At 38.1% G+C, this 25168-nt stretch overlaps 2 protein-coding genes across 5 annotated transcripts in view; both read left to right on the forward strand.

Moving 5' to 3' along the window:
• The window catches only part of LOC121324805 (TBC1 domain family member 14-like), a 44541-nt gene extending 29477 nt beyond the window's left edge, over nt 1–15064 (forward strand). For all 4 annotated transcript variants that reach the window (XM_041266997.1, XM_041267002.1, XM_041267021.1 and 1 more), the window contains 10 exons: nt 5043–5125; nt 6764–6881; nt 7961–8067; nt 11497–11577; nt 12255–12349; nt 12683–12754; nt 12933–13061; nt 13238–13347; nt 14364–14622; nt 14976–15064. In XM_041266997.1, the coding sequence (XP_041122931.1) occupies nt 5043–5125; nt 6764–6881; nt 7961–8067; nt 11497–11577; nt 12255–12349; nt 12683–12754; nt 12933–13061; nt 13238–13347; nt 14364–14622; nt 14976–15041 (1120 nt within the window). In that variant the 3' untranslated portion in view covers nt 15042–15064. The remainder of the gene's footprint in view (nt 1–5042; nt 5126–6763; nt 6882–7960; nt 8068–11496; nt 11578–12254; nt 12350–12682; nt 12755–12932; nt 13062–13237; nt 13348–14363; nt 14623–14975) is intronic.
• An 8310-nt stretch (nt 15065–23374) lies between these two features.
• LOC121301603 (C-C motif chemokine 3-like) lies at nt 23375–25168 on the forward strand. Its single transcript, XM_041231188.1, has 3 exons — nt 23375–23500; nt 23880–23994; nt 24816–25168. The coding sequence occupies exons 1-3, from the start codon at nt 23425–23427 to the stop codon at nt 24937–24939; spliced, it is 315 nt and encodes a 104-aa protein (XP_041087122.1). The 5' UTR covers nt 23375–23424; the 3' UTR covers nt 24940–25168.

Raw genomic sequence — 25168 nt, forward strand, 5'->3', positions numbered from 1 at the left:
CCAAGTCATTATTACTATAACATCTCAAAAAGCTCTGTCAGTGATATTCTTTGAGCGCTGGATGCAGAAGCAGCTACCTCCTTTATGTCTGTGTTATCTCTGTAGTGCATGGGGCTACGAGATGCGCCCCTGCATTTTTTTTTTCGACTTCATTCGGCAAATGAGAGGTTTTCTCTGCTTTTTCCGGAGATCAAAAAACAACTAGAGACCCATGCTTTACGTCTTTTTGATGACATCGGACAGGAAAGGGAAAATAGTAATGTCGGATATGGTCCGACATAGGATCGCAAAGGGTTAAAGGTGACATTGGAAAGCTGCACTACAAAGTATTTTTGCTGTGATAACCTGCAAAGGGGTGAAGTCTTTTGTGGGTTCCCTTTGAAGTACGAAATGTAAGGGGGTTTACCTCGTAAAGACCCTAAACTTGAATATTGATATACCAAAGCTGCTCACCAAGCCATGCAGTCATGGCCTGCCCCCGAGGGCAAAAAAGGACTGTACTCACAGATCTCCACGCCATTTTCCCTTTCAAGACTGACCTGATCGGAGAGCCTGGTTCAGAGATGTACTTGTTGCTCCTGAGTAATTTTTCGCACTGGATTTATGCAATGTTACATTAATGCTGTAATTTTTTTTTTTTTCTAATTACATGTATCTTGTGCCCTACAGCCTGTTACTTATTATGTCCCACTGTGGTTTTGTGGCCTGCATGAAGCCAGCGACTTCAGTGGCTCCTTCCCAGGGATCCAGCAACAAGTCTCTCCCCCCAGGCTGCATATCTCTGGCTGGAGTTATTTTGTTTCTCATTTTGGCTTTTAGTTAAATACGAGACATTTTATATTATTTATGTAATTGTTTTATTACTGTGTTTTGCTGGAATAGTTTTTACAGAGACTACAACACACGTGCAGCAACAGCAGCTGCTGGGCTCAGCAGGACCAAGATACTCTCTTCGGTTGTGGTTGTTTGCAATCTCTTCCACAGTATCTTGGTGCCATTTTGGTGACTGCTTTAGAAGGCTGTTAGTACCATTCTATCAAGCAGGCTTCCTTTCGTCTAGTGTGTGGTATTGACTGGTTTTGCCAGTGGCTTTTACAGGTGGGCATCCCTGTACGTTGCCACCCACGGTGACTGCGAACTGGTGGACCCGTACTGGTACAGAGGTCACCGACCAACTCCATTCCTGACCTGATACAGAACTGGGACTGAGGTTACCTTCACCTGCCCAATCAATATCTATAAGAAGACTGAGGCAGCAACTGTGTACTGTAGGGTTCTATACCTGTGCCACATGCAAGGCCTGTCTGCCTATGGAGGACAATCACAGCTGATGCTCTTCTTGACTGGGGTCACAGCATGCACTGGTTAACCGCAGCTTCTGTGAGTTTTGTGCACCTTTCTCCAAGTACATGCTTGGAGAAACGTTTATCCTGCAGCTGTACAGAGCGCTCTGCGTCCCTTTCTGCTGTTCAGCACTCATCCCCATCACCCTTTGTTAGAGAGGTGGCTGCGTCTTCACCCCATGGCACTGTGCCAAGGGAGAGTGTAAGACGCACCCAGCAAAGTAGCCCAGGCAGAAAACTGTCCACGCTTTCTCATCCTCCTCCTCTCCTGAGGAAGAAGAAGAGTCGCCATTCCAAGTGATCGGCAAACTTGGAGTAAATGGTAAAGCTCTGGGCAGCTGTTTCTCACAGAATTACTGCGGATCGTTCGTTACCGCTTGTCCCCTTGTAGCCCCAGGGGGCTACGAGTGCAGATTGGCCACAGGAGGATATGCTGTCTTTCGCCCCCTCTGAGGAGGTGGGCGAACAGTCCCCGTCTCAGTATGTGGTGTCTGACAGCACAGCCCCTGCAGTTAAGCTCTCCCTGTCAGCAGAGCTTCTACCGCTGATCAAGAGGGCCACTGCAATATTGCAAGTGCCCTGGCCTACAGAAGCCTAAACAAGACAATCTAATTCGGATGATGAGCCTACCGCCTCTCCCGTATCCCCCCCCCCCCAGTTAACCTGGATTTTCTTTTTGAAATCCAGTCTTCCTGGGATCATCCAGCAACAGCTCCTGCCATTTCCTGGTTGATGGATGCTTTATTTAGGTGCATGATGCAGAAGCGCCTAACAAGCAGTGCCGGGTCTCTGAGGTGAACCTCAAGCGAGCCTGTTTAGCCAGTGCGTTCGCAGCAAGGCTAAGCAACTATAACAGCATCCTGGTAGTGCCATTTGCTGAGGTCTGTTTTCTGAAGGATGTTCAAAACAGCTGTTGCAATCAATCAGGCCAGACGACTAGTTCACCACGGCGGACCTCAAAGATGCCTATTTCCACATCCCCATAAGATCAGCACACAGGAAGTTCCTGCAGTTCGCCTTTCAGGGAACAGCGCACAAGTTCCTTATCTTTCCATTTGGCCTCTCTAGCTCCCCGTTTCTTCTTGAAGTGCATGGAAGCTATTCTGGCTCCATTGAGACTCAAAAGCAGCAACAGCTTCCCAGACCCTTCCACTGGGTCTCCTGTACATGCGACCTCTTCATGCCTGGTTCAACAGCAGAGTTTTTAAGCCCATGTTGAACCGCGGCTGCCTATTAACAGTGTCTCATCACTGTGTAAGGCACTCTCTTGGTGGAAACAGCCTAGGCAAAGCGCTGGGCAGTGTCACCAGAAGAGAGGTCATCACCATGGACTCGTCCAGCCTGGGCTGGGGCGCTATGTGGAATGATCGGGGTGCGCAAGGTGTGTAGAACCCCCCTTGCAGAGTTTCCACGTCAGTGTTTTAGAGTTGCAGGCAGTTACCTGGCTGCGTAATTTTTTGGAAGAAGTTCGAGGGAAACGTGTGCTTGTCTGTACAGACAACACAACAGAGGTGGCTTACATTAACCTCTAGTCCAGTCTCCATCGTGTGTCCTGCAAGCTTTTGCTTGGGGCACAAGAGAACCTCCTCTCACTGCTGGCAGTACTTCTGCCAGGGGTGAAAAACTGGGTGGCGGACTTCTTTTCAAGGAGAGTCCCTAGCGGCTCAGAGTGGAGCCGTCACCCTGAGGTGGTGAGCCTCATTTGGGAGTAGTTCGAGAGAGCAGAGATAGATCTCTTTGCCTCTCAGGAATCAACCCACTGTTCCTCTAGTTCTCAAGAATAGGAGGCAGGGACCCGCTGGCAGTAAATGCCTTGGCACACAAGTAGCTGAGACCACTGTTGTATGCCACTCGCCCTGCTCCCGCTGTGTTAGGAGAAAATCAGGCAGGACCACACTAAGGTGCGCCTAGTAGCCCCTCATTGGCCCAGGAGACTGGTTCTCAACTCTGATGCAGCTTCTGAGTGGCCAGCTGTGGAGACTGCCGAAGCATCGCGACCTGCTCAATCAGGCACGAGGGACCTCATTGTATCCCGACCCATCGAGCCTGCAGCTCTGGGTCTGGCCCCTGAACGGCTTCATTTGAGCTGTCTGGGGCTTTCTAATAGGGTCATTGACACTCTGCAGAATGCCAGACTATCATGGTAGAAGTTGGGTGTTTTCCAGACGCTGTGTCCCCAAGACCAGTCCCATGGCAGTTACACTGCAGTTTTTGCAGGACCTTTTTGATGAGGGGAAATCCTCCTCCACGTTAAAGGTCTATCTGGCAACCATTTCGGTTTGTCATGTCAAAATGACTCTGTCTCCCCAGGAGCTCATTTCATGGAGGGACATTTTTTGAAAAGAGCTTGGGCAGCTTCAGACACCTGTGAAGGACATTGTTCTTTGCTGGAGGCTAAACTTGTTGCTTAATGCACTCACTAAGCCTCCATTTGAGCTCATGCATTCAGCTGAGCTGAAATTTTTATCACTCAAAGCGGCTTTCTGCTTGCTATCACCTCCACAAAATGGGTGAGTGAGATGCAGGCATTCTCGATAGCGAAAAGCCTGCCAAAAATGATGCAGAGATCTGTGAGTGCAGTCCGTTATACCCTGGGGGGCAGGGCATAACTGTTTCACAGGCCCGTTGAGCAGCTTTTGGTGTGTGTGTGTGTGTGTGTGTGTGTGTGTGTGTGTGTGTGTGTGTGTATATATATATATATATATATATATATATATATATATATATATATATATATATATATATAATATTATTTTATAATTTTGGGTCTTTAGGAGGTAAATACCCATGTGGTAATGGTTACATTTCTATTTCAAGGAACCAGGGTTATGACATTTTATGATAAACAGCGGTGGTAAATAATTGTTACTTGGCACATGCTTAACTCAGTTTATTTACCATTTAGAAATGTGAATTTTCTAAATGGTTTATTTTACCATTTAGACAGTTCACATTTCTATAGCACCTTTCATCCCAAGGATCCCAAAGCGCACAGGATCCACAGCATTATAGTATGAAATGGTGAACTTAGTGGGAACCTGTATCTGCACATTAGGTGTCGGATGTTGTGCTTCAGTTCTTGCTCCCAGCATGGGTCCAAAGTGTTAATGATAAATAAATTAAAATTGTACTTTGCTTTTTAAACAATTGAACGCAGCTGTGTTTGCAAAGCTGAGTTTATTTAAGGTTATTTCCTCCCTGTCAATTTTGTAGGAAAAGTTGGATCTGCAGTGTGTTACAAGTAACTTCTAAGCTGTTAGTATGTCTCTGTGCAAAATATAACTAGCTGTTAACAGAGGGTTCCTGTGCGTGAAACTGGGTTAATTTTTATTAAAGAAAAACCAAATTCCTGTTTAATGACAGTTAAAAGAAGAGTTCTCGCTGACATTAACAAGAACAAGAGACTTAAACAAGATTGGTAGGATAGGTGACGTCTGTTTACACACAGTTGACAAGCCTGATTTTCAGTGTTTTTGAAACAAGTGCTTATCTTCTCTTGAGGATTAATAATATAATTTGTGCCGCTGTGTCTGGCAATCGGGTACCGTATTCTAAATCTATCAAAAATTAACCTGAATCCAAGCACAAGATAAAGATGTTTCCCAAAGAAAGATCCACAGGAAACATAAAGCAAGTGCTCTCACTGTGCCACTTAGTATTTCAATATTGACGTTTAGTAATGAGCCGTGTGTTTTCTAGGAACCTCCCTGCCAAGCCTGCAGAAGAAGCTGAGAAGCATAGACAGCAGTACGAAGAGATGGTGGCCCAGGCTAAGAAACGAGGTTCATACATTTCTTTTGATTTTGTAAAACTGATATCAAAAAGCAACACACGTGGCGCAGTTTCTACTTCAGAGGTTGTTAAATGTATGCCTATCGTATTGTAGGCTGTTAAAGATAACTTGATCCAAATGTGAAGGTTCATAAACAGTAAGAAAGTCATTTATACTAAAAAAAAAAAATAAACAAACGAACAACAGATTAAAAAAAAACCTCTATTGTATGCCATTTTCAGAAGTTGAAAAAATACATTATACTCTTGAAAGTTGATACATCTTTAAAAGAACTGCCCCATAGTTCTGCACATCTCCTTCAGCCTGTCCCTTTCTCCAGGGTAAAAAGTAAACAAACGAAACAAGAATATTGATCGAAATGACTTTTTTTGATGAGCTGCCTGCTTACCAGTCATGCAGCACCGTTGAAGGGATCCAGGGGAGCTGCCCTCTCGTAATCGTTGCAAATCCAGATACTTTACAGTGTGGCTATGTGGGTTCAAACATCAATTCAGCAAGCAGTGTAGAGAAACACAGCTAACTTCTGTCACATACATGAGAGTCACTGAATATTACACAGAAAATACCTAGAAAGTAGATATGTAAATAAAACAGTACATAAGCAGGATTGAGACACCAAATTCTTCAAATTTAGACTAATGAAAATAAAACTAACAAATTACACAGACTAGGTATGACCCAATTTTAAAGTGATACATGTGTTATGGTAAAAGTCAGAATCGAGTCAATCTTAAATTTTACTGATAAATGTCAACAATTAAAGTAAGTTGGTAAATGTAGAAATTATGCAGAAATAAATTGCTTTTCGGACAATTACCGGTTAATCTTACGATTTACCGAAGCATATTGGTAAATGCAGGCATATCATCGAAGAATGTATTTATTCCTGCATATAAATTGTCAATTAACAAAATAATTAATGTCGAAGAATATATTTATTTCTGCATACACATTTTCCATTAACAAAATAATCATTGATGAGCTTACAGTAATGCACAATTGAGCAATTCAACATGGTACTGAACAGTATTGTGATCCACTTATGTAGAACAATGAACATTCTGGTAAATTTGCATATAAAACAATTCACAATGGTGTTGAAGGATATTGTACTCCAAATACATAGTAGTTTGATAAATAATAATAATCTGTTTTAAAGGCAAATTAAACCATTTAGGACCTTTGTTTTTTCAACAGAAAATCACACTTTAGTTATGACACAAAACATGACAAATACACAGGCAGCGAGTAGATATATTTACTTACTTATTGCAACATGGTAGACTCTTGTTATACAGGACTCGTGAAGCCTTACAATGCGCAAAAGGAAGACATTTGTCACTGGCCAAAGGCACTTTGTTATTCTTGAGATTTACTGGCAAATTTCTAAAATAAATCGTTTTGCTTGGTAGATGTTGACAATGTTCAGACTTTTACCATAACATATGCACTTGCTGTAGTTGACAAAGTTGCAGAAACATTTGGAAAAATTAAGAACTTGCATCCCATCTAGTTATGTGACACTGGTTGTAAAAGTATAATGCAAAACTTTTCGTTGCCTGTTTCATTCCAGCTCCAGGTTGAAGTTGGCATGTTTGTTTTCAAAACCATTGCTTCTCAATTACAGAGATAAAAGAAGCACAGAAAAGGAAGAAACAACTGGAAGAAAGATGCAAACTGGAAGAAAGCATTGGAAATGCTGCTATGACCTGGAGCCAGGAAATACTACCAAACTGGGAAACAATGTAAGTTAAGTTGCATTTGAAGGGGACAAAAATGTATGGAAAAGAAGGTATGTTAAAACCAGCTGAATTCAGGGAATTACTTTCCTTATGTCTAGATCTGCATTTGCTTTGCAACACTGATATTTGTAACATATATTTATTCAGTGTGAGTTATTTACACTGAAGCACTGAATATAGCTGATCAGGCTGTAAACAGTACCAATATAAGTTTTACTATGAAATTAGTTAGTGGGTTGGAAAGAGGACTGCCTCAATTGTTTATTAAAAATGAAATACTCAAAGCTTGATGTCTGTTATCCTAATGTTTCTCTGTGATGACAAATCTCAGTGATACAAACAACCTTGATGGGCTACAAAATAGTGATTGTACAACGTGTACACTGTGAAAGGGAAATCACTTGGTCCCCTGAAAGCTGAAACTGAACATGCTTTACATTTTGCTTTGTAAAGGCTAGAAAAACAAGAGGTGTGTGTCAAAAATGTTATGGAGATTGCATTTCATTTATGACCTTTGGAATTTACTTGTTCGTATTGCTCACTTTTTAATTGGTTTAATTTCACTTTTCATTTCTACTATTGTGCTGGGTTGCCCTACCAGTTAGGCTATGCTCTTTAATGGCCATTTAAGTTTCCAGTGAACAAAGATTACTTTATAACTGGGCAGCTTACAGCCAAGACCGCAGGCGCCCGGCCAGTCTACAGGGGTTGCTGGTGCGTGGTAAACCGAGGACATCCTGGCCAACCTAAGCCCTCTCCACCCAGGCTCGGCTCGGCCAATTGTGCTCTTCACCTTGGGAGCTCTCGTCCACGGTCGGTAGTGGAATAGCCTGGACTCAAACAGACGACCTCCAGGCTATAGGGCACATCCTGCACTCCACACAGAGCTCCTTCACCGGGTGCCCCAGAGACTGATTTCTAAACCATGCATTTGGTTATAAGTCCGTGAGCTGCTTTGGCAGTACATTAATTATAGTATGAAGTCAAAGCCTCAAGTTCACAGAAAAGCATATGAAAACAGGGAAGGGAAGTGGAGTTTGTGTGGAAGTTACAGATTTAAGAAGTTAACACGTTTGTTTCAGGTGCAGTTCTCGTAAGGTGCGGGAGCTGTGGTGGCAGGGCGTGCCCCCCAGTGTGAGAGGGAAAGTGTGGAGCCTGGCAGTTGGCAATGAATTAAACATCACCCACGGTACGTCTGCTGTCTGGCAATACTGGTTCAAATAAAGGCTTCCAGTTCAATTAACTGAAATGGACAATGAAGACAAGTTTTATTTTAGGTCATTTATTTAGAGCTGTGCATCCTTATTCGGAAAGTCGCGTCCCATTTCCCAGTGTCAGTGACAAAGTATCCTTAGTGTGTTTCTGTTGGAGGCGAGTACTTAAATACTCCAGTTCAAATAAAATCATTATTTTAGTATATATATATTTTAATATATGTCGTATACGTTTCTGTAAATACTTGAAAATGAAAACGCATGTTACAGTATACAAAACAAAACATAAGGAGTATCAAAGCCATGTTCAGGAAAATTGAAAATTGTCTCTAAATCTTGGATTCCTCAAAATAGCCACCCTTTGCCTTAATAACAGCCTCACAAACACAAGGCATTCGGTTAACAGGTTTCAGCAGGAAATCACTCGACATGTCTTCCCAGCTCTTCTGCAGCAATTCCCAGAGATGTAGGGCACTTGTGGGTAGCTTTGCTTTGGCTCTTCTGTCCAGTTCGTCCCATACAAGTTCTATGGAATTGAGGTCTGGAGACTAGGCAGGCCATGTCATTAGATTGAGTTGTCCTTCACTTTCCTTCTTCGCCAGATAGTTCTTGCACAACTTTGAGGTGTGTTTTGGGTCATTATCTTGCTGAAGAATGAAGGACTGCCCAACTAGCCATAATCCTGATGGAATGGCATGCCTTTGGAGTATGCTATGATAGCCATGCTGGTTGAGCTTGCCATGGACTTGGTAAAGGTCACCAACTCTGTCACCAGCAAAGCAACACCAGACCATGACACTGCCTCCTCCATGCTTGACAGTGGGAACCACACATGCAGAACTCATGCACTCACCCTCTCTGCGTCTTACAAATACTCGGCGGTTGGACCCAGATATTTCAAATTTTGACTCATCGGTCCATAAGACCGACTTCCACTCCTCAAACGTCCAGTTTCTGTGTTTTTTGGCCCAGGCAAGTCTCTTCCTCTTATTCTGCACTCTTTAACAATGGTTTCTTTGCAGCAATTCTTCCAGTTAGGCCAGCTTCACGCAATCTCCTTTGAACAGTTGATGTTGAAACATCTGTACTTCTAGTACCATCTAGCTGAGCTTGTATTTCAGGGGCAGTTAATCGCCGGTTTCGCAGACTTGTGACTCGAATGAACTTGTTCTCTGATTCTGAGGTCACCCTTGGCCTGCCTGACCTTGTTTGGTCCTCATGAGTGCCAGTTTCTTCAAATCGTTTGGTCTTGGCCACAGCAGTTACAGACACTTGCAAAGTTCTTGCAGTTTGTCTTAAAGGTTGACCATCATTTCTTAAAGTACTTACAGACTTAGTCTTTTTCTTTGCTTAACTGAGTGTATTTTGCCATTTTCTGCTCCCTTACATTCAGGAATGACAAACTTGTGCCTATGCTACCTATATTTATAGTAATCATGGACCCTAACCTGTTAACAATAATTGGTGACAAAAGGTTAATTAGGTAACATGCTAGTTAACTCAGAGAACATCTAACAAAGACACTTTTATACTTAGGCCAGTGTTCTAACACCATGTTATACACATTTCAGACTTTTAACTGTTGGGCTTCAGACTGAAATCCCCTTGCTTTGAGTGACCATTTCATTGAAATTGACAAGATTTACATTTTCATTTAAAAATTACATTTTTGAATGCAATTTACTTATGATTATCAGCTTTTATAAGTACATGTATCATATAATGAAATATTAAGTGTTTATAGACAAGTTTATACAGTTAAAAGCATAGATAATCATGAAAAACCTGGTTTCAAGTAGGTGTACTCAAACTTTTGACTGGTACTGTATATATATATATATATATATATATATATATATATATATATATATATATATATATATATATATATATATAATCTTAATTTGTAGTCCTCCAGTAGTTAAATATGTTTTTATATTAAATTCCCACCCCTATTACTGTGCTTTTAATTGTGTTGAAGTTAATAGCTGCTAAGGAAATGTCAGAGTATTTTCTAAGTCAGGGATGGTATTTACACTTAATGCAAATTAGTTATCAAGTTGCAGTGTGGCAAAGTACTGAGGAAGGATCTCTGTGTGAATTACGCATTTACGCACAGAGTTACTGCCAGACTCACATGATCCCAGATAAGTCAAATTCTTACAACTTGCTGCCTATCTATATAAAGAAAAGCAGGACCCTTGGTGCTAATATCAGAAGATCTGGGGAAACCCTTCATCCACATTTTGGGTATTTAGGTCCTGCCCACTATAAACACAACAGACAGCCAGGTCCCATTAAAAAAGACACAAATTACATTTGGTTCCACAAACGTTCATAGTATTTTAATTCAGGTCACAGAGAGGAGGCTGCACTGAAAGCACTTCATTACCTTGGAATGAGGATTAATGAAACTGGATTCATTTTAATAAAAGAAAGCAAATTCCCTGTTTAGCAACAGTTAAAAGAAGAGTTCTCGCTGACATAAACAAGAACAAGTGACTTAAACAAAATTGGTAGGATAGGTGGCACACAGTTGACAAGCCTGATTTCATCTGAGCACCAAATCTGGTGATGAACCTCGACCCCCAGTAGAGAGAATTTTCACAGTGTTTATGGGACAGACTAGGTCCTAATACATCTTTGTAGAGTGGGTATGTCATTGGCAATATAGTAAAATAAAAAATACAGGTCATTTGACATGTTACTTACCTGGAATTAATATTTTTAAAAGTTAGGGGTGGTGGTAAGACAAGTGATAATAACTAGTGGAATCAGTGCATTGAACAAGATTTGTGTTTTACATTGTCATGTTTTGAGCTGGTTTTTGACTCTTTGAGTTTAAATGACATGAAGTAATCACATAAGATTATGTACAGTGCACACTGTAAACCCCTGTGTATATGTAAAACAACACACTAAAATGTGTATTATCTGGCTGTTAATAAAACTATACTACTTTTACACACAAATACCGATACTGAGCCGTCTCAGAGACGTTTAATTATTTAATTAAACGTCGAAATTGTGCACTCTGTGCTGGTATAATATAGTCATAACCCTTTAACACAGCCAAAGAGGTCATGTGAGTACAACTTTCAAACCTGTCAGTCAACAGATTGTTTTCATGGCAACTTAAACAAAACACATAAGCAGAATAATGTGGATAAGCTACTTTTAAAAAAGAAATAAAAGGAAGATTGGATATGGAACAGAAGTTAGGTAAGACAGGGATTTTTGAGCACTGGTGTTACTCGGGCCGTCTTGGGCAGCAGGAAGTAGGCCTGAAACCAGGGACAGGTTGCGAGTGTGCATAATGGAAGGAGCAAGGATTCTGCAGTGTTGCTGTGCATGCTCTAGTTTCCCAGCTCTCACTCTTGGTATTTTTCTGATCATGTTTTTAGAACTTTATGATATCTGCCTGGCACGAGCCAAAGAAAAGTGGAAATCCAAGCCAACTGCTGGTCCAGAAACAGAAAATGAAGGTACTTTATTAATTTAATTGTATTCATGTTGTAATACTGACAGGGATAGAAATAGCACTCCTGTTGCATAGCAGATTTGCCTGTTCCAGGTTTTAGTACAAGTTTGAATAGCCAGAGTGTATAGGTAGCAAGCCCAGGTGTATCTTATTAAACTCACAGTAAAATCAGGAATGGAGCAAACTGCTGGGCAATGGGAGTCATATTTTTAGCCCTGTACTAAAATTTGATTCAACTTTTTATTATATTGTTTTATTGTACCCTTGTGTGTAGTCTACTTCACCATAAACACCAAAGCTTTGTTGGTTTTTCACTTTGTCACATCCCCTCCCTGCTTGAATCCTATTTCACTCAAGCTGTGAAATCCATGTGATTGAAACTTCTTATTACCAGTTTAATTAGTGGCAGATGGATCCATTTTTTAACATTTGTTGCAAGATGAACGGCTGATAATTGTGTATTTATCTCCTAGTTGGGGTTTATTTTTCCCCATCAAGAAAAAAAAAATATGATTTTGATGTTTTAATTTTGTCAAATGGGTTCATAGTATTCATTATTGCAGTATAGCAAGTGAAGTATGATTTATAGTATTGAACCTTTCTGAGTTTATTTGACCTGGTACCAACTGAAGCCCTTCCTTAGTTAAAAGATGAAAAGTTTTTTAATCAAATTGTTTTTAGACACTGGAATATCCTTGGCAGACAGAGAAGCAAGTCTGGAACTTATAAAATTAGACATTTCACGAACATTTCCAAATCTCTGTATTTTCCAGAAGGTAAGCTGCTAAACTATTTTGTATTTATGATATAACTGCACTTGTCTTTGTGCTTACTAAGGTTTTTAGTGATACTTACATTACATGTGAATTTAAAGTGTTTTAACTTACAATTGCGGTATTCTGTTCTTTATATCCTTTATGTCCTACTTTGTTTAGTTCATCATTTTCTTAAATCACGATGGTCCAACTGAAATATTCTCTTAATGTAACCAGTACAACAATTTTTAAAAAATATTTAATTATTCTGAAGATTAAAAAAAAAAGGCTGTTGGACCATGATATACATGTGTTTTCCACCAAAAATATATATTTTGCCTTTTCCTTTTAAAGGGAGGTCCTTACCATGACATGCTGCACAGCATACTGGGGGCTTACACCTGTTACAGACCTGACGTGGGCTATGTAAGCATTTTCTTTATTAAACATATTTGATAAAATACAAATACAACTGTCTGCAACATTCACATTTGTGTTTTATATAAGATGACCATTGATAGAAAAGTGTGTATGTAACAACAAGGTGAGACACATACTGAACTAATAATTATTCCTCTTTTTTTTGTAACTGTTACCAATCTAGGTGCAGGGAATGTCCTTCATTGCAGCTGTGTTGATCCTTAACCTGGATACTGCTGATGCCTTCATCGCTTTTGCCAACCTTTTGAATAAACCTTGCCAGATGGCATTCTTTCGAGTGGACCATAGCCTTGTGAGTATTCAGTTTGGATGTATTTCAGTATATTATCCTCTGCAGTCAAGAAAAATTCTATTTAATTAGAAGTTTTCAGATGTGTTGTATTGTGCAAGGACAAGCTGAGTGAATTAATTCACAGCTCATCCAGATATCTAAAAACATTTTGTTTTTTGTTTGCTTTGTTTTTCCAGATGTTGACATATTTTGCAGCTTTTGATGTGTTTTTTGAAGAAAATCTACCAAAGTTGTTTGAACATTTTAAGAAAAATAACTTAACTCCAGATATTTACTTAATTGACTGGTAAGTTAAGATGTTTCTTATTTCTTAAAGTTTTGTGTTTGTATTTCCAAGTGTTTGCTGTGATTTGTTTTGTCATACGGAACAAAATAAAATAATGTTGTATTCAAAGTATCCCATTTAACAAGAGGCTTCAGGTAGTTTTCTGAAGGTAAAAGCAACCATTGTTAACTAGAGGGAAGTCATAGACATTAAAAGAAGTCAAAGCTTTACAGTGTCTGCAGGCATGGTGTGACTACAGAAGCTATGTGACCAAACTGTGCTGCAGAGTGCCATAACAGGAGAAACTGGCAATGCAGATTAGAATAATTTGTTACTTCAAAAAATTGCTTTGACATTTAAAGACTTAATTGTTTTCAGGTCTTAACATTGCATATTTCAAGTTAACAGTAACATTTCAGAAGTAAATTGAACTCCTGTTTTAAGCTAAAAAAAAAAAAAAAAAAAAAAAAAAAAAAAAAAGACTAATTAAACAAATTCAGTTCAATTAAGGATCTAGTTAAGTAATTGAGAGCTCAGTTGGATTGAAAACCAGCAGACACAGTGGTGGGAACCACTGTTCTGTAGATAGATTAATGAACATCTCTTGCACACGTTGATACTGACACCTTGTGGTTGTTTGATGTGCTTACCATCAGGAGCTTTGGTTGTACAGTTTTAGTGCTGAATGGCTTCAGTAAAATTACAGAGATGTGGTTTTAACCTTTACCGTACATACTCAATAATTAAGCGATAGCTGCAGGCTACATTAACAAAGTCTTCTGAGTGGGTAAGATCCAAGATTAGAGGATTTTATACTTGTTATTGCACTTGGTCTTTCCCTGATGAACGGCCTGGTTTTACCAAGGTCAGTCCTGCCTCCCCTTTGTTATATTGCAGGCTAAGAAGATTTGGAATTCTAATAATGAAAGTGAATGGCAGAGAGATTCCACTTGTTGTAAAATAATGTTTAACTTGCTGGAATTTCAGATTCCGTGGCACCAGATGCTAATTTCTTAACAATTTCTTGTTTTATGCAGGATTTTCACCCTGTACAGCAAGTCATTACCCCTGGACCTGGCCTGCCGTGTCTGGGATGTTTTTTGCAGGGATGGGGATGAGTTTCTATTTCGCACAGCCCTGGGCATCTTAAAGCTTTATGAGGACATTTTGACCAAAATGGACTTTATCCACAATGCCCAGTTCCTGACGAAACTACCGGAGGACATCCCTGCTGAGGAACTGTTCACAACCATCGCTGCTATCCAGATGCAAAGCAGAAACAAGAAATGGGCTCAGGTACCTTGAGATTTATTTATTTATTTATTTATTTATGAGTACACAGAGCAATAATCCAGTTGATGCTCCCCAGTAACTTTTTTCTTTTTCTTTTACAATTCTGTGGTTTTAATGTTTATCTTGCCGGACCATGGCCAGTTCATGCTAATTTAATCAGCCAATCAGGAATTGTTCCCTTTCTGTGTAAAAACGATATCCTACTTGTACAGCTGCTTTGAGAGCAAATACTTTTTTTCCTTCACAACACTTAAACCACTGTTGGTCTCTGAAATGTTCCCTAGTATTTAAGCACCCGCCTACATGAGGCAATGCTTTTATATGATCATAAATCTTTTTTTTTTTTTTTTCCTCAGGTACTTTTGGCATTGCAGAAAGACAACCGAGAACAGGAGCGTGTGAGTCCTGTACTGAAATGTTGAGACACATGCAGACATTTTCTGTGATACACACTCTCGTGAAACAAGGAGAAAGGGCAGGCCCTGCACCCCCAGTAGATGTATGCATTGTAAACTGTGAAAAGCGTCCGTCCAGAGAGCTTGTTTCCTAGTCTTCACACTGGAGTTGGCCTTAATCAGACCTTTTGCGGAAATTCTACCAAGGACTAAAGCCTTAAAAATATTATCCAGTATCTTATCCAGAACAAACACTCTGGGTACAACAGGAAAATATTTTTTTCTTAAAAATCCCCACATATTAGCCACAGGTACTAGTTCCCCAATGAACTGCCTTGTTCTTTGGCCATTTTATTATAATATAATTTGTTACGAATTTTGTTTCTGTATTGCTCAAGTACTAGTTGTTCACCATACAGTAATCATCTGAAAGATGGCTGCACAATGACCTGACTTATGTATTAAATACTTGAATGTATTTTATACCAGTCCAATTTGATCCTGGAATGGTGCATTTGAAGTCTTAACCCCAAAGTGATAAACAGAGTAATAACTACAAAGGTTAAGCATGGTTATTTCAGAAACTAAAATGCTTTAAAACTGTATTTGCTGCATCTCTCTTTGCACTTTTCGTTCTGCTGCTGGTAATTATGCTTTTGCTGTAATTAATCGCTCAAGACAATTTCATACTACTTCTATTGGATCAGTACTAAATGTTTTATTTTATTATTTACTGTTCTGGTCATTTGGAATATTGTTGATTTGTTCTGTAACATATAATGTTGTATATGATTTGTGTGGAGTTTCTTCTAACTTAAGAGATTATGGTATTTAATAGAGCAGTCATGAAATCTCCCTGTGTAGCTGCACCTACTGGTGAATGAGTGGTGTTTTGCTACGGATATAAGGTGCAATATACTGGCACATAAGCCCGATATACGCTCCTTGCAAAGGTGCTGGCTCTTTTGTACAGTGGTATCGGTGCAATGCTTTAGTGCGAGAGGTCCCAGGTTTACATCCGTCCTTTGCCTGTGTGTGGATTTCCTTGTCCTGTGTGATGCGCCTGCCTGCATTAATTGAGAACGCTGTGCTATATATATATATTTATATATATTTCCCATTGGAAATAGTGATATTTTGAAATATCACTGTCCTGGTCACAAAAGCAAAGTTTGTGGGGAATAATAGCCATTTTCTATACTTTTGAGGCATAAGCAATTAGGAAATAACACTTACTACCCAGGAACGAAAATTGTGTTACAGAGTGTTATTAGCCAGGGTAATCATTGGTTGTTAGTTGCGTTGGAAATTAATTATATCCTTCCGTGGTTACTTAGCGTTTGACAGGCAGCACAAACGTGACAATGAGCGGGTTTGTAAGATGATATTAAGAGAGGTAATGTCTTAAAGAATCTATGGTGCATGGCGAGCGATTTTTAAAAAAACATGATAACCGGGGTATGATATTAAGTGAGGTGATATAAAACCGGTTCATCTGTGTGTGTGTGTGGATATAGATATATATTAAAAATAAAGGTAAGGCTTCATTATGTGCTCAATTGAAAATGGTTATGTCCCATTACACCCATTTGAGAGCAAAGCTGAAGAGTTTACTGTACATGTTTCACAAGTTGGGAAAGACAACTATCAAGTTCCCTTGACATTCATAAATGCAATTGAGAAGTTTTTACATTCCACAGGCTGATTGGGCTTCAAACAAAGTCTTCGATCACGGCATCAAATAAAATACTATAAAATTAAGTTGGTCAGTCAGTTTATTTGTAATCTGATGGCTTTTACTTGTCTAAACAGGGGACATGGTTAAGAATGTTTGTGTCATGTTAGTAACTGTTGACTATCTGCACTACAACAACCTCATAAAGGGTATGCATTTAATTTGTGGCTTTCTGGCTCGTTACAAACCGAATGAAACGGCAGCCTGTATATCATGTAAAAGAATGTTCTGTTACTCATTTGTGCCCATGCTATAATACTCCACAGATTCAATTGCAGCTTTTAATATTCAACACTGAGATAAGGTACGACTAGTTTGAAATATATTTTCTACAAGCAATGCTGGTTAAAGCAGACCCAATGACTCATGCCTCCTGTATAATGTGTGCTTTGTAATTGTTCCACAGATTGATTTTTTTTTTTTTTTTTTTTGTGACTCATGTTTTAAACCCACTTTATGTGCAAATGTGTGACTTTTTCAGTGGGTTTGTTGGGTGCTGAAACTATGTGGTTTTAATGTTGATGGCAAATGATTCTTGTGCATATATTGGCTTGAATCTGATACCACTGTGTGTTTATTAGTTACGTATTAAATGCTAGTTTAAGATTGTCATCTCGTTTTTTTTTTTTTTTAAATGTGTGGGGTCATTATTTTAAATATTAACCAGTGCAGATTCAAGAATAAATGGTTGAAGGCAATAAATACCCTATATACAGCCTGGGTTTGGTTTGAGGACAGTATGTGCTTGTTTCACAACAGTAGTGAAATATTGTCTTTTAATGCCTTTCAAAAAACCTCAGTTCTAGATATTAGTATTTGTAATATAAACAAAACATCATGTCTCCATAGGTGTGATCTTAAACTGTTTTGATTGTGTTTTATGATGTTTAAATGAAGCATTCATTCCACATTTACATGTTTTACTTTCTTGCAAATATAAACACTAGAGCAAAATATGGATCATGTTGGTCAATATTTATTATATGTTATGTGCAATTAGTTTATTAAAAACAATATGATTTATTTTGCATGTTATGTTAATACAAATCTCAACCTAAAACAACAATCTTTTAGAGGCTCATGTTCAAAGTTGGACAAATTAATCTTTATTTAGTGATGAAACTCTGCTGGTCTTATTTCTGATAGCCTAGCCTTCAATTAATGGATGTTAAATAATGTTTGAAATGACAGGGTTGAATGATGCAATACAATAACTAAGAATAGTTAGTTTGATCACACCTGTGGGATATATATATATTATAAGTATATATATATATATATATATTATATATATATTAATATATATATATATATATACACACACACACTTTAAAAAAAAAAAAAAAATACCAAATAACCAAGGGATCTATTTTAGTTCATGAGGGAGTCGTAGAAATTGAAGGTACTGGAAATGTATATTTCACTTGAAATGTAAATAATGTTTTATTAAATAAAGCTGTAAATATTCATTGGTATGCTGTCTTGCTTTAACAGCCACTTTCTGTTTTATGCTAATCCTCTGATGTTTGTTAAGATTTCTGCTCATCACTCAGAAAATATTAACACATGGATAACACCTTGTGACACCTAACAACTTGTGACGCTTGGTGTTGGATCTTCCTCCCGACCTGAAAGGGTACTAGATAGAGTACCCTGGACTAAAAGGCATGACACTTTATTCCCGCGGGTAGGTGGAAGTCGGCCTGCTAGAAAAGGGACTGAGCTACGGTACCCGAACTCAATGACCTGAACGGGAAACGGCGTGGCATCCACGCATTGGAGAAGCGGATGTGCTCGTTAACCAAGGGGTCATGAGAGAGGGTATAAAATCTGTGCGTTTTTTACCTGCACTGCACTCACCTGTATCCACTCATCACTTTGCCACACACCTCCGACGCATCCCTTATTCAGTTGTTTTAGTGATGATAATAAAGTAGGTATTAAGGTGTCGGGTGATTTTTAATACAGTTAAAACATGAATATCTTGTTTGTTTTGTCTATCTGTTTGACATTTACACTTTGTGAATTTATTAAAATTATAGAAAAATAAACTACACTACAAACTAAGTACTTTTTTTAGCATACTGGGCTAAAATCTACTTTTAATTTGGAAATGTCTTTCTACTAAATCTCTTGTGATTTTGGCAAATTTGTTTGCTTTTTTTTTTTTTTTTTTTCTAAACTTAGTAATTCTATACAGTATTTTCAGTTTTGATGATTAATATAAAATGGGTTTGCTCCATTATGAAAAATAAATATATTTAGTCAATGGGTAAAGGTCTGGGATATTTTCAGGAGCCGGTTTAAACACCAGGTAATCAAGAAGAGGTTCACCATATTTAATCTCGTACCAAACAAGTAGTTTGATGGATACCACTGCACCAGCCAGCTGCAAATGTGCACTGGTAGAGCTGATGGCCATGGCATAGATTCTTATGTGACGAACATTCGAAATCCAGGAAGTACCTTTGCAATAAAGAGGAATGGAGTTGGGGTTCCTTTGCCTACCATTGGACTTGAGGCAAAATCTTACTTTTCCTTTACTATTTTTATTGTTAATTGTGTGTATGTATGTGTATATATACAATATATATATAAAGTTAGTGCCTATAGAAAGTCTACACCCCCTTGAACTTTTTTTCACATTTTGTGTCAGTGCCTCAGTTTCATGCATTTTAAATAAGGATTTTTTTTCCACTTATCTACACAGCATACTCCACACTATTAAGGGGAAAAAGGTTTTATTGAGAAAAAATATATATTTTAAAAATAAAACACTGAAAGATCATAATTGGCTAAGTCTCCACCCCCCTGAGATAATACTTGGTGGAAGCACCTTTGGCAGCAATTACAACTGTGAGTCTATTGGGATAGGTCTCTATCAACTTTGCACACCTAGATTTGGCAATATTTGACCATTCTTCTTTACAAACTGTTCAAGCTCTGTCAAGTTCCTCGGGGAGCATTGATGGACATCAATCTTCAAGACATGCCACAAATTTTCGATTGGATTTAGCTTGGGGATCTGACTGGGCCACTCAAGGACATTTACCTTTATGTTCCTTAGCCACTCCAGTGTAGCTTTGGCTGTGTGCATTGCATCGCTGGTGAACTTCCATCCCAGTTTCAGCTTTCTTGCAGAGGGCAGCAGGTTTTCATCAAGGACGTCGCTGTACTTTGCTCCACTGATTTTCCCTTCTATCCTGACACGTGCCCCAGTCCCTGCCGATGAGAAACATCCTCATAACATGATGCTGCCACCACCATGCTTCACAGTAGGGATGGTGTTCTTTGGGTGATGCTCTGTGTTGGGTTTGCGCCAAACATAATGCTTTGCATTTAGGCCAGAAAGTTCCATTTTAGTTTAGTCAGACCACAAAACTTTTTGCCACATGGCTACAGAATCTCCTGAGTGTTTTTTTACATACTTCAAACAGGATTCAAGGTGGGCTTTCTTGAGTAATGGCTTCCTTCTTGCCACCCTACCATACAGGCCAGATTTGTGGAGTGCTTGGGATATTGTTATCACATGCACACTTTGACCAGTCTTGGCCATAAAAGCCTGTAGCTCTTGTAAAGTTGCCATTGGCCTCTTGGTAGCCTTGTTCGGTCATCCAGTTTGGAGGGACGGCCTGATCTTGGCAGGGTCTTGGTGGTACCATACACCTTCCATTTCTTAATAATCATCTTGACCGTGACCATGGGATATTCAACGCCTTTGATATTTTTTTATACTCATCCCCTGATCTGTGCTTTCCAACAACTTTGTCCCAGAGTTCTTTTGAAAGCTCCTTGGTGCTCATGTTTGAGTCTTTGCTTTGAAATGTACTACCCAGCAGAGGGAACCTACGGGAACTGCTGAATTTATCCTGAAATCAGGTGAATCACTACAATTAACACAGGTGGAAGCCACTTAACTTGGTGTATGATTTTGAAGGCGATTGATACACCTGAGGTAATTTAGGATTGCTATTACAAGGAGGGTAGACACTTATCGAACCAATCTATTTCAGTTTTTATTTTTAATTAATTTTCTACAAATTTCTATAACATTTTTTTTACTTGGAATTTGTGGGGTAGGATGTGTAGATAAATGGGAAAAAAAGCATTTTAATTCCAGGGCATAAGGCAACAAAAGGTGAAAATTTTGAAAGGGGGTGTAGACTTTCCATAGGCACTGTGTATATATATATATATTGTGTGATTTGTGTTCTGCTGCTTATCTGTCTGGTCCATCTCATAAATAAGCTATTTATGTCCCACAGCCTACAACAAATACACCAGCTCTTACAAGCTTCCTCTTGCAAACCTCAACTTCTTTGAAATGGTCGAAGCTTCATTACAAGTGTTTTGTAGAAATACAGCTGAAGACAAAAGTATTGGGACCATATATTTAATTTAACATCATTAAAAAAAATTAAAAATGATATAAATGCCTTTAGTGAACATTAGCCACGAATTAATATGATACAGACCAAAATACACAATGTTCAGTTGTTTAAAAACAATCTTTGTGGGTGTGTTCAGTGTTTGTGTCTATAGAATATTAATATATATATAGACACACACACACACACACACACATATATATATATATATATATATATATATACATATATATATATATATATGCTATATATATATCGTGGTACTACAATTTTCAAATTCTGTAAAATGTACCTTAATTACATACCCTTATATAAAATATATATATATATATATAATAATATATATTATATATATATATATATTGTCTTATAATATCTTAATTATATATATATATATATATATATATATATAATTGATTGAAAACCATTAAGCTGCAGTATAAAGTCAATAGCCAGAAAACTATGTAATTATTTCCAACATCTGTTGTAGAAGACTGCTTTGGCAATGCAACAGATGATGGTCATGACCATGGGTGTCGAAACACCGTCCTGGAGGTCCATTCCACTCCAGATTTAACAGGTAAAATGATATAATTAACCACTGGAACTTTAGGGTCTGGTGAGAGGTTTAATTTGTCCAATTAACAATTTACAGCATAGTTGGAACAAAGACCAGGACTGGAGTTAACTACCCCTGGTCAAGTCAAAGGAATTGGATTAACATTTGAGAACAGCACTCGAAATAGACTACTACAAAGGCAGTGGCTACAGAACAGTATAAAAAAATATGGAATACCAAAATCCACAATCAGTAATAATCACAAAGTATCAGAGAACAAATTAAATTGAAATACTTGAAAGAAGCGGGCGTCCAAAGAAAGTCCCCGGTATAGCAGGTAGGAGAATTTGTCGGAACAGCTAAAAACAAGTCCAAGATTAACAGCCAAGGTCTTAAAGAAAGATTTAGAAGCACCAGGGATAATAGTGCACTAAACTGTATAAAGGCTCCTGAACACAGAAGAGCTGTATGTAGGTAGCCCTCACTGCAAACCATTTTTAAAATAAAATTCATAAAACAAACTGTCTAATTTGCCAAGAAGCATCAATAGGAAACATTCTTCAAAAAAAAAAAAAAATTGGTCCAATGAGACTAAAATATAACATTTCCCTAAAAATGGACCACAGTAAGATTGGAGAAAATAAGCCTTCAATGAAGAAAAAGTTGTGCCTACAATTAAACATGGAGGTGTTTTAGCGGTTCACAGACTGGAGACATTCATGTGATTGAAAATCGAATGAGCGAAGCCATGTATCAAAACATTCTACAAAGTATAATGCCAATACTTTTGTCTGCGACTGTATCTACTGAAACAATCCAAATAAATTCTCAGACTTTTGTAATTTCCAAATCATCGTGTTTCAGAAGACAAACACAGTACACTAGTGATTAGTAAGGCTGCTGTGATAAATATACCCCAGATATTCATCTAGAGAGGAAGGTTTAGAGCAGGACTTCCCAACCTTGCTCCTGGGGACCCCATGTGCCTTCTGGTTTTCATTCCTACTGAGCTCTCAATTACTTAACTAAACCCTTAATTGAGCTAATAATTTGCTTAATTTGACCTTTTTATTTGTTTTCAGTTCTTAAACAGTTGCAGATTTCAAGTTAGCTTTAACATTTTATAAGTAAGTAATTAGGAGAAAGGACATTTTTTTGGATATCTTTATACAGCCTGTTGTAAATAAATGCATTAAATAAATGTTGATACTGACATCACTGTCCTGGACTGTTGTTGGATTTTCTTTACATCAGTATAGAAAAGTTTAAAGAACACCAAAAAAAAGAACTAACTATAACAAAGTGTGCAAATAGGCCACATTGATACAAATGGAAATGTATTAGCCATAGTTAAAAATAAATAAATACATCTGAAAAGACTGTTAACCACAGTATCAAGCTAAGCTGGTGTGACCTATATGATATCTACCCATCTATCTATTTTAAGGTCTGAAGAGACCTAGATGCACACAATCACTCGGCATATCATTTCCTGCCAAAGGCCCACCTCACTAGATTTTGAATGTTGTAGATTCCACTGTGCCTTGTGGTTGTTTGTTGTTTTTCACCATGACCTCAGCTTCTGGTGAAAAATAATGGAAATATCTTTCTTTATGAATCCCCCCACCCTAACCTGCCCACCCCTGGCTGATCCTATAAGTGGTGGACCAGGCTCCGGAGAATTCAGAACTCAGAACTTCAGAACGCAGAACTTCAGAACACCTTGAGATGAAGATGAAGTCTACATTTGTGGTCATTGCTGCTCTTCTATTCGCAGCCCTGCTCTCACAGACACATGGCCAGTGTAAGAGGTTTTTTTTAATATTATTTTTATGTTGCATTGTGCTTATTGTGTGTAGGCTCCTGTTGTCAGCTGGGACAGAAACAGGCTTTACATTGGGTTCATTCTTCCTTTCCAGATTAAGATATCAAATTCATGTTGGGTGACTCAAAATCAATGCACACCGTTAAGATAGACAGATGGTCCCATTTAGAAATTAGTCATGTAGATGTTTGGAGCCACCAGAATATTAATCCAGAATGCTTGCTTTCTCCAACAGGTTTTTTTTTTTTTTTCGCTGATAATATAAGACTTTTCATATTTTTTATTTATAACCCTGTCAGCTCCAGCAAACTACTTGTTATTGTAATTCTATAGCAGTGTTACTGTCTCTTGTTTACAGTGGGTGCCAACCGACCAACTGAGTGCTGTTTTTCCCACTCTCAAAAACAAATTCCAAAAAAATATTTAAATTACTATAAGGAGACTCGATCAGACTGTTCAATGCCTGGATTGATGTAAGTATAGCATGAGCCTTCTGTCTAGAAATTAATAACATTTTTAGCAGGCAAAATACATAGAGTAGACACAAAAACTATGAACTGTGTAAAGAAAGGGAATTGCAGTATACAACTTTCCTACAAAGGTCCCTAGCGATTAACAGTTCTTTTTCTACAGGAATGGTTTCCGGTTGTTGGTAAGGTTTTTATGGTTCAGTATCAAAAGAGAAATGATCATACATCAAGACTGGAGAGTCACAGACATTTATTTTTATTAGAAAGTGTTTATTCAAACAATGTGAACATTGGCAAGAACACTGCACATTTTGCATGTAGGATTGTTATTATTAACACTTTTTCACCAACATTCATATCACAGAGTTCTGTTTGTATTTTTGCACGTTTTGCTATAAATATTGAAAGAAAATAGCCATGAATCAGTGTTTAATAAAATCGAATTAACCATTTTTTAAATCACAGAAGGGTAGCTTTGCTTCATAGTCCTCTTGCCCAAACTGCACAATAAGACACACCCTACCCACCATTAACGTATAAACCCTGCTTTAAATTGGCTTTGTACCTTCCATGGAGAGACCCTCTTATTATTCAAAAAAGATGATCATTGGCAAATCTAAATTCATTCTTTTACATTCCAACATTATATTTTGACCCTGTTAACAAGAGAATTTAAAGAGGAGTGTATGCTTGAGTAACATAAGAATAAATATATGAACACCAGACAATTGCAAAAACAGGCAGGGATCCATTAAAAAAAAAAAAAAATTGTTTTGCACACTTTCAAAAATGATCTGTTAGTTTGTTCTTTATTTTTCTTTCAGATTTGTCTTGAAAGGAGGCATAAAGATTTGTGCCAATCCCAACCATAGATGGGTTCAAGATCGTATTAAATTCCTTGATGAACAGTTTATGAATAATAAAATGAAGGCACAAGAGAAGAAATAAAGGGGCATGTTTTCAAATCTTTCGCTCCACTCTTTTCAAATGTTCAAACTATCCTTCAATGAAAGGTTTGCAGCTAAATAGATTTGAAAAGCCAAAACTGTGGACAGATTCTTTGCATGTATATTTACTTTATACCCTATACTGATTTTCCATGACCAATATAATATGTCAAGCATTTTTTATTGTAAAATTGCGGCGAATGGATTATTAAAATGTACTTTTGTGATAA

Source organism: Polyodon spathula, chromosome 1 (assembly GCF_017654505.1).
Source record: "Polyodon spathula isolate WHYD16114869_AA chromosome 1, ASM1765450v1, whole genome shotgun sequence".
NCBI classification, from domain to species: Eukaryota; Metazoa; Chordata; class Actinopteri; order Acipenseriformes; family Polyodontidae; genus Polyodon; species Polyodon spathula.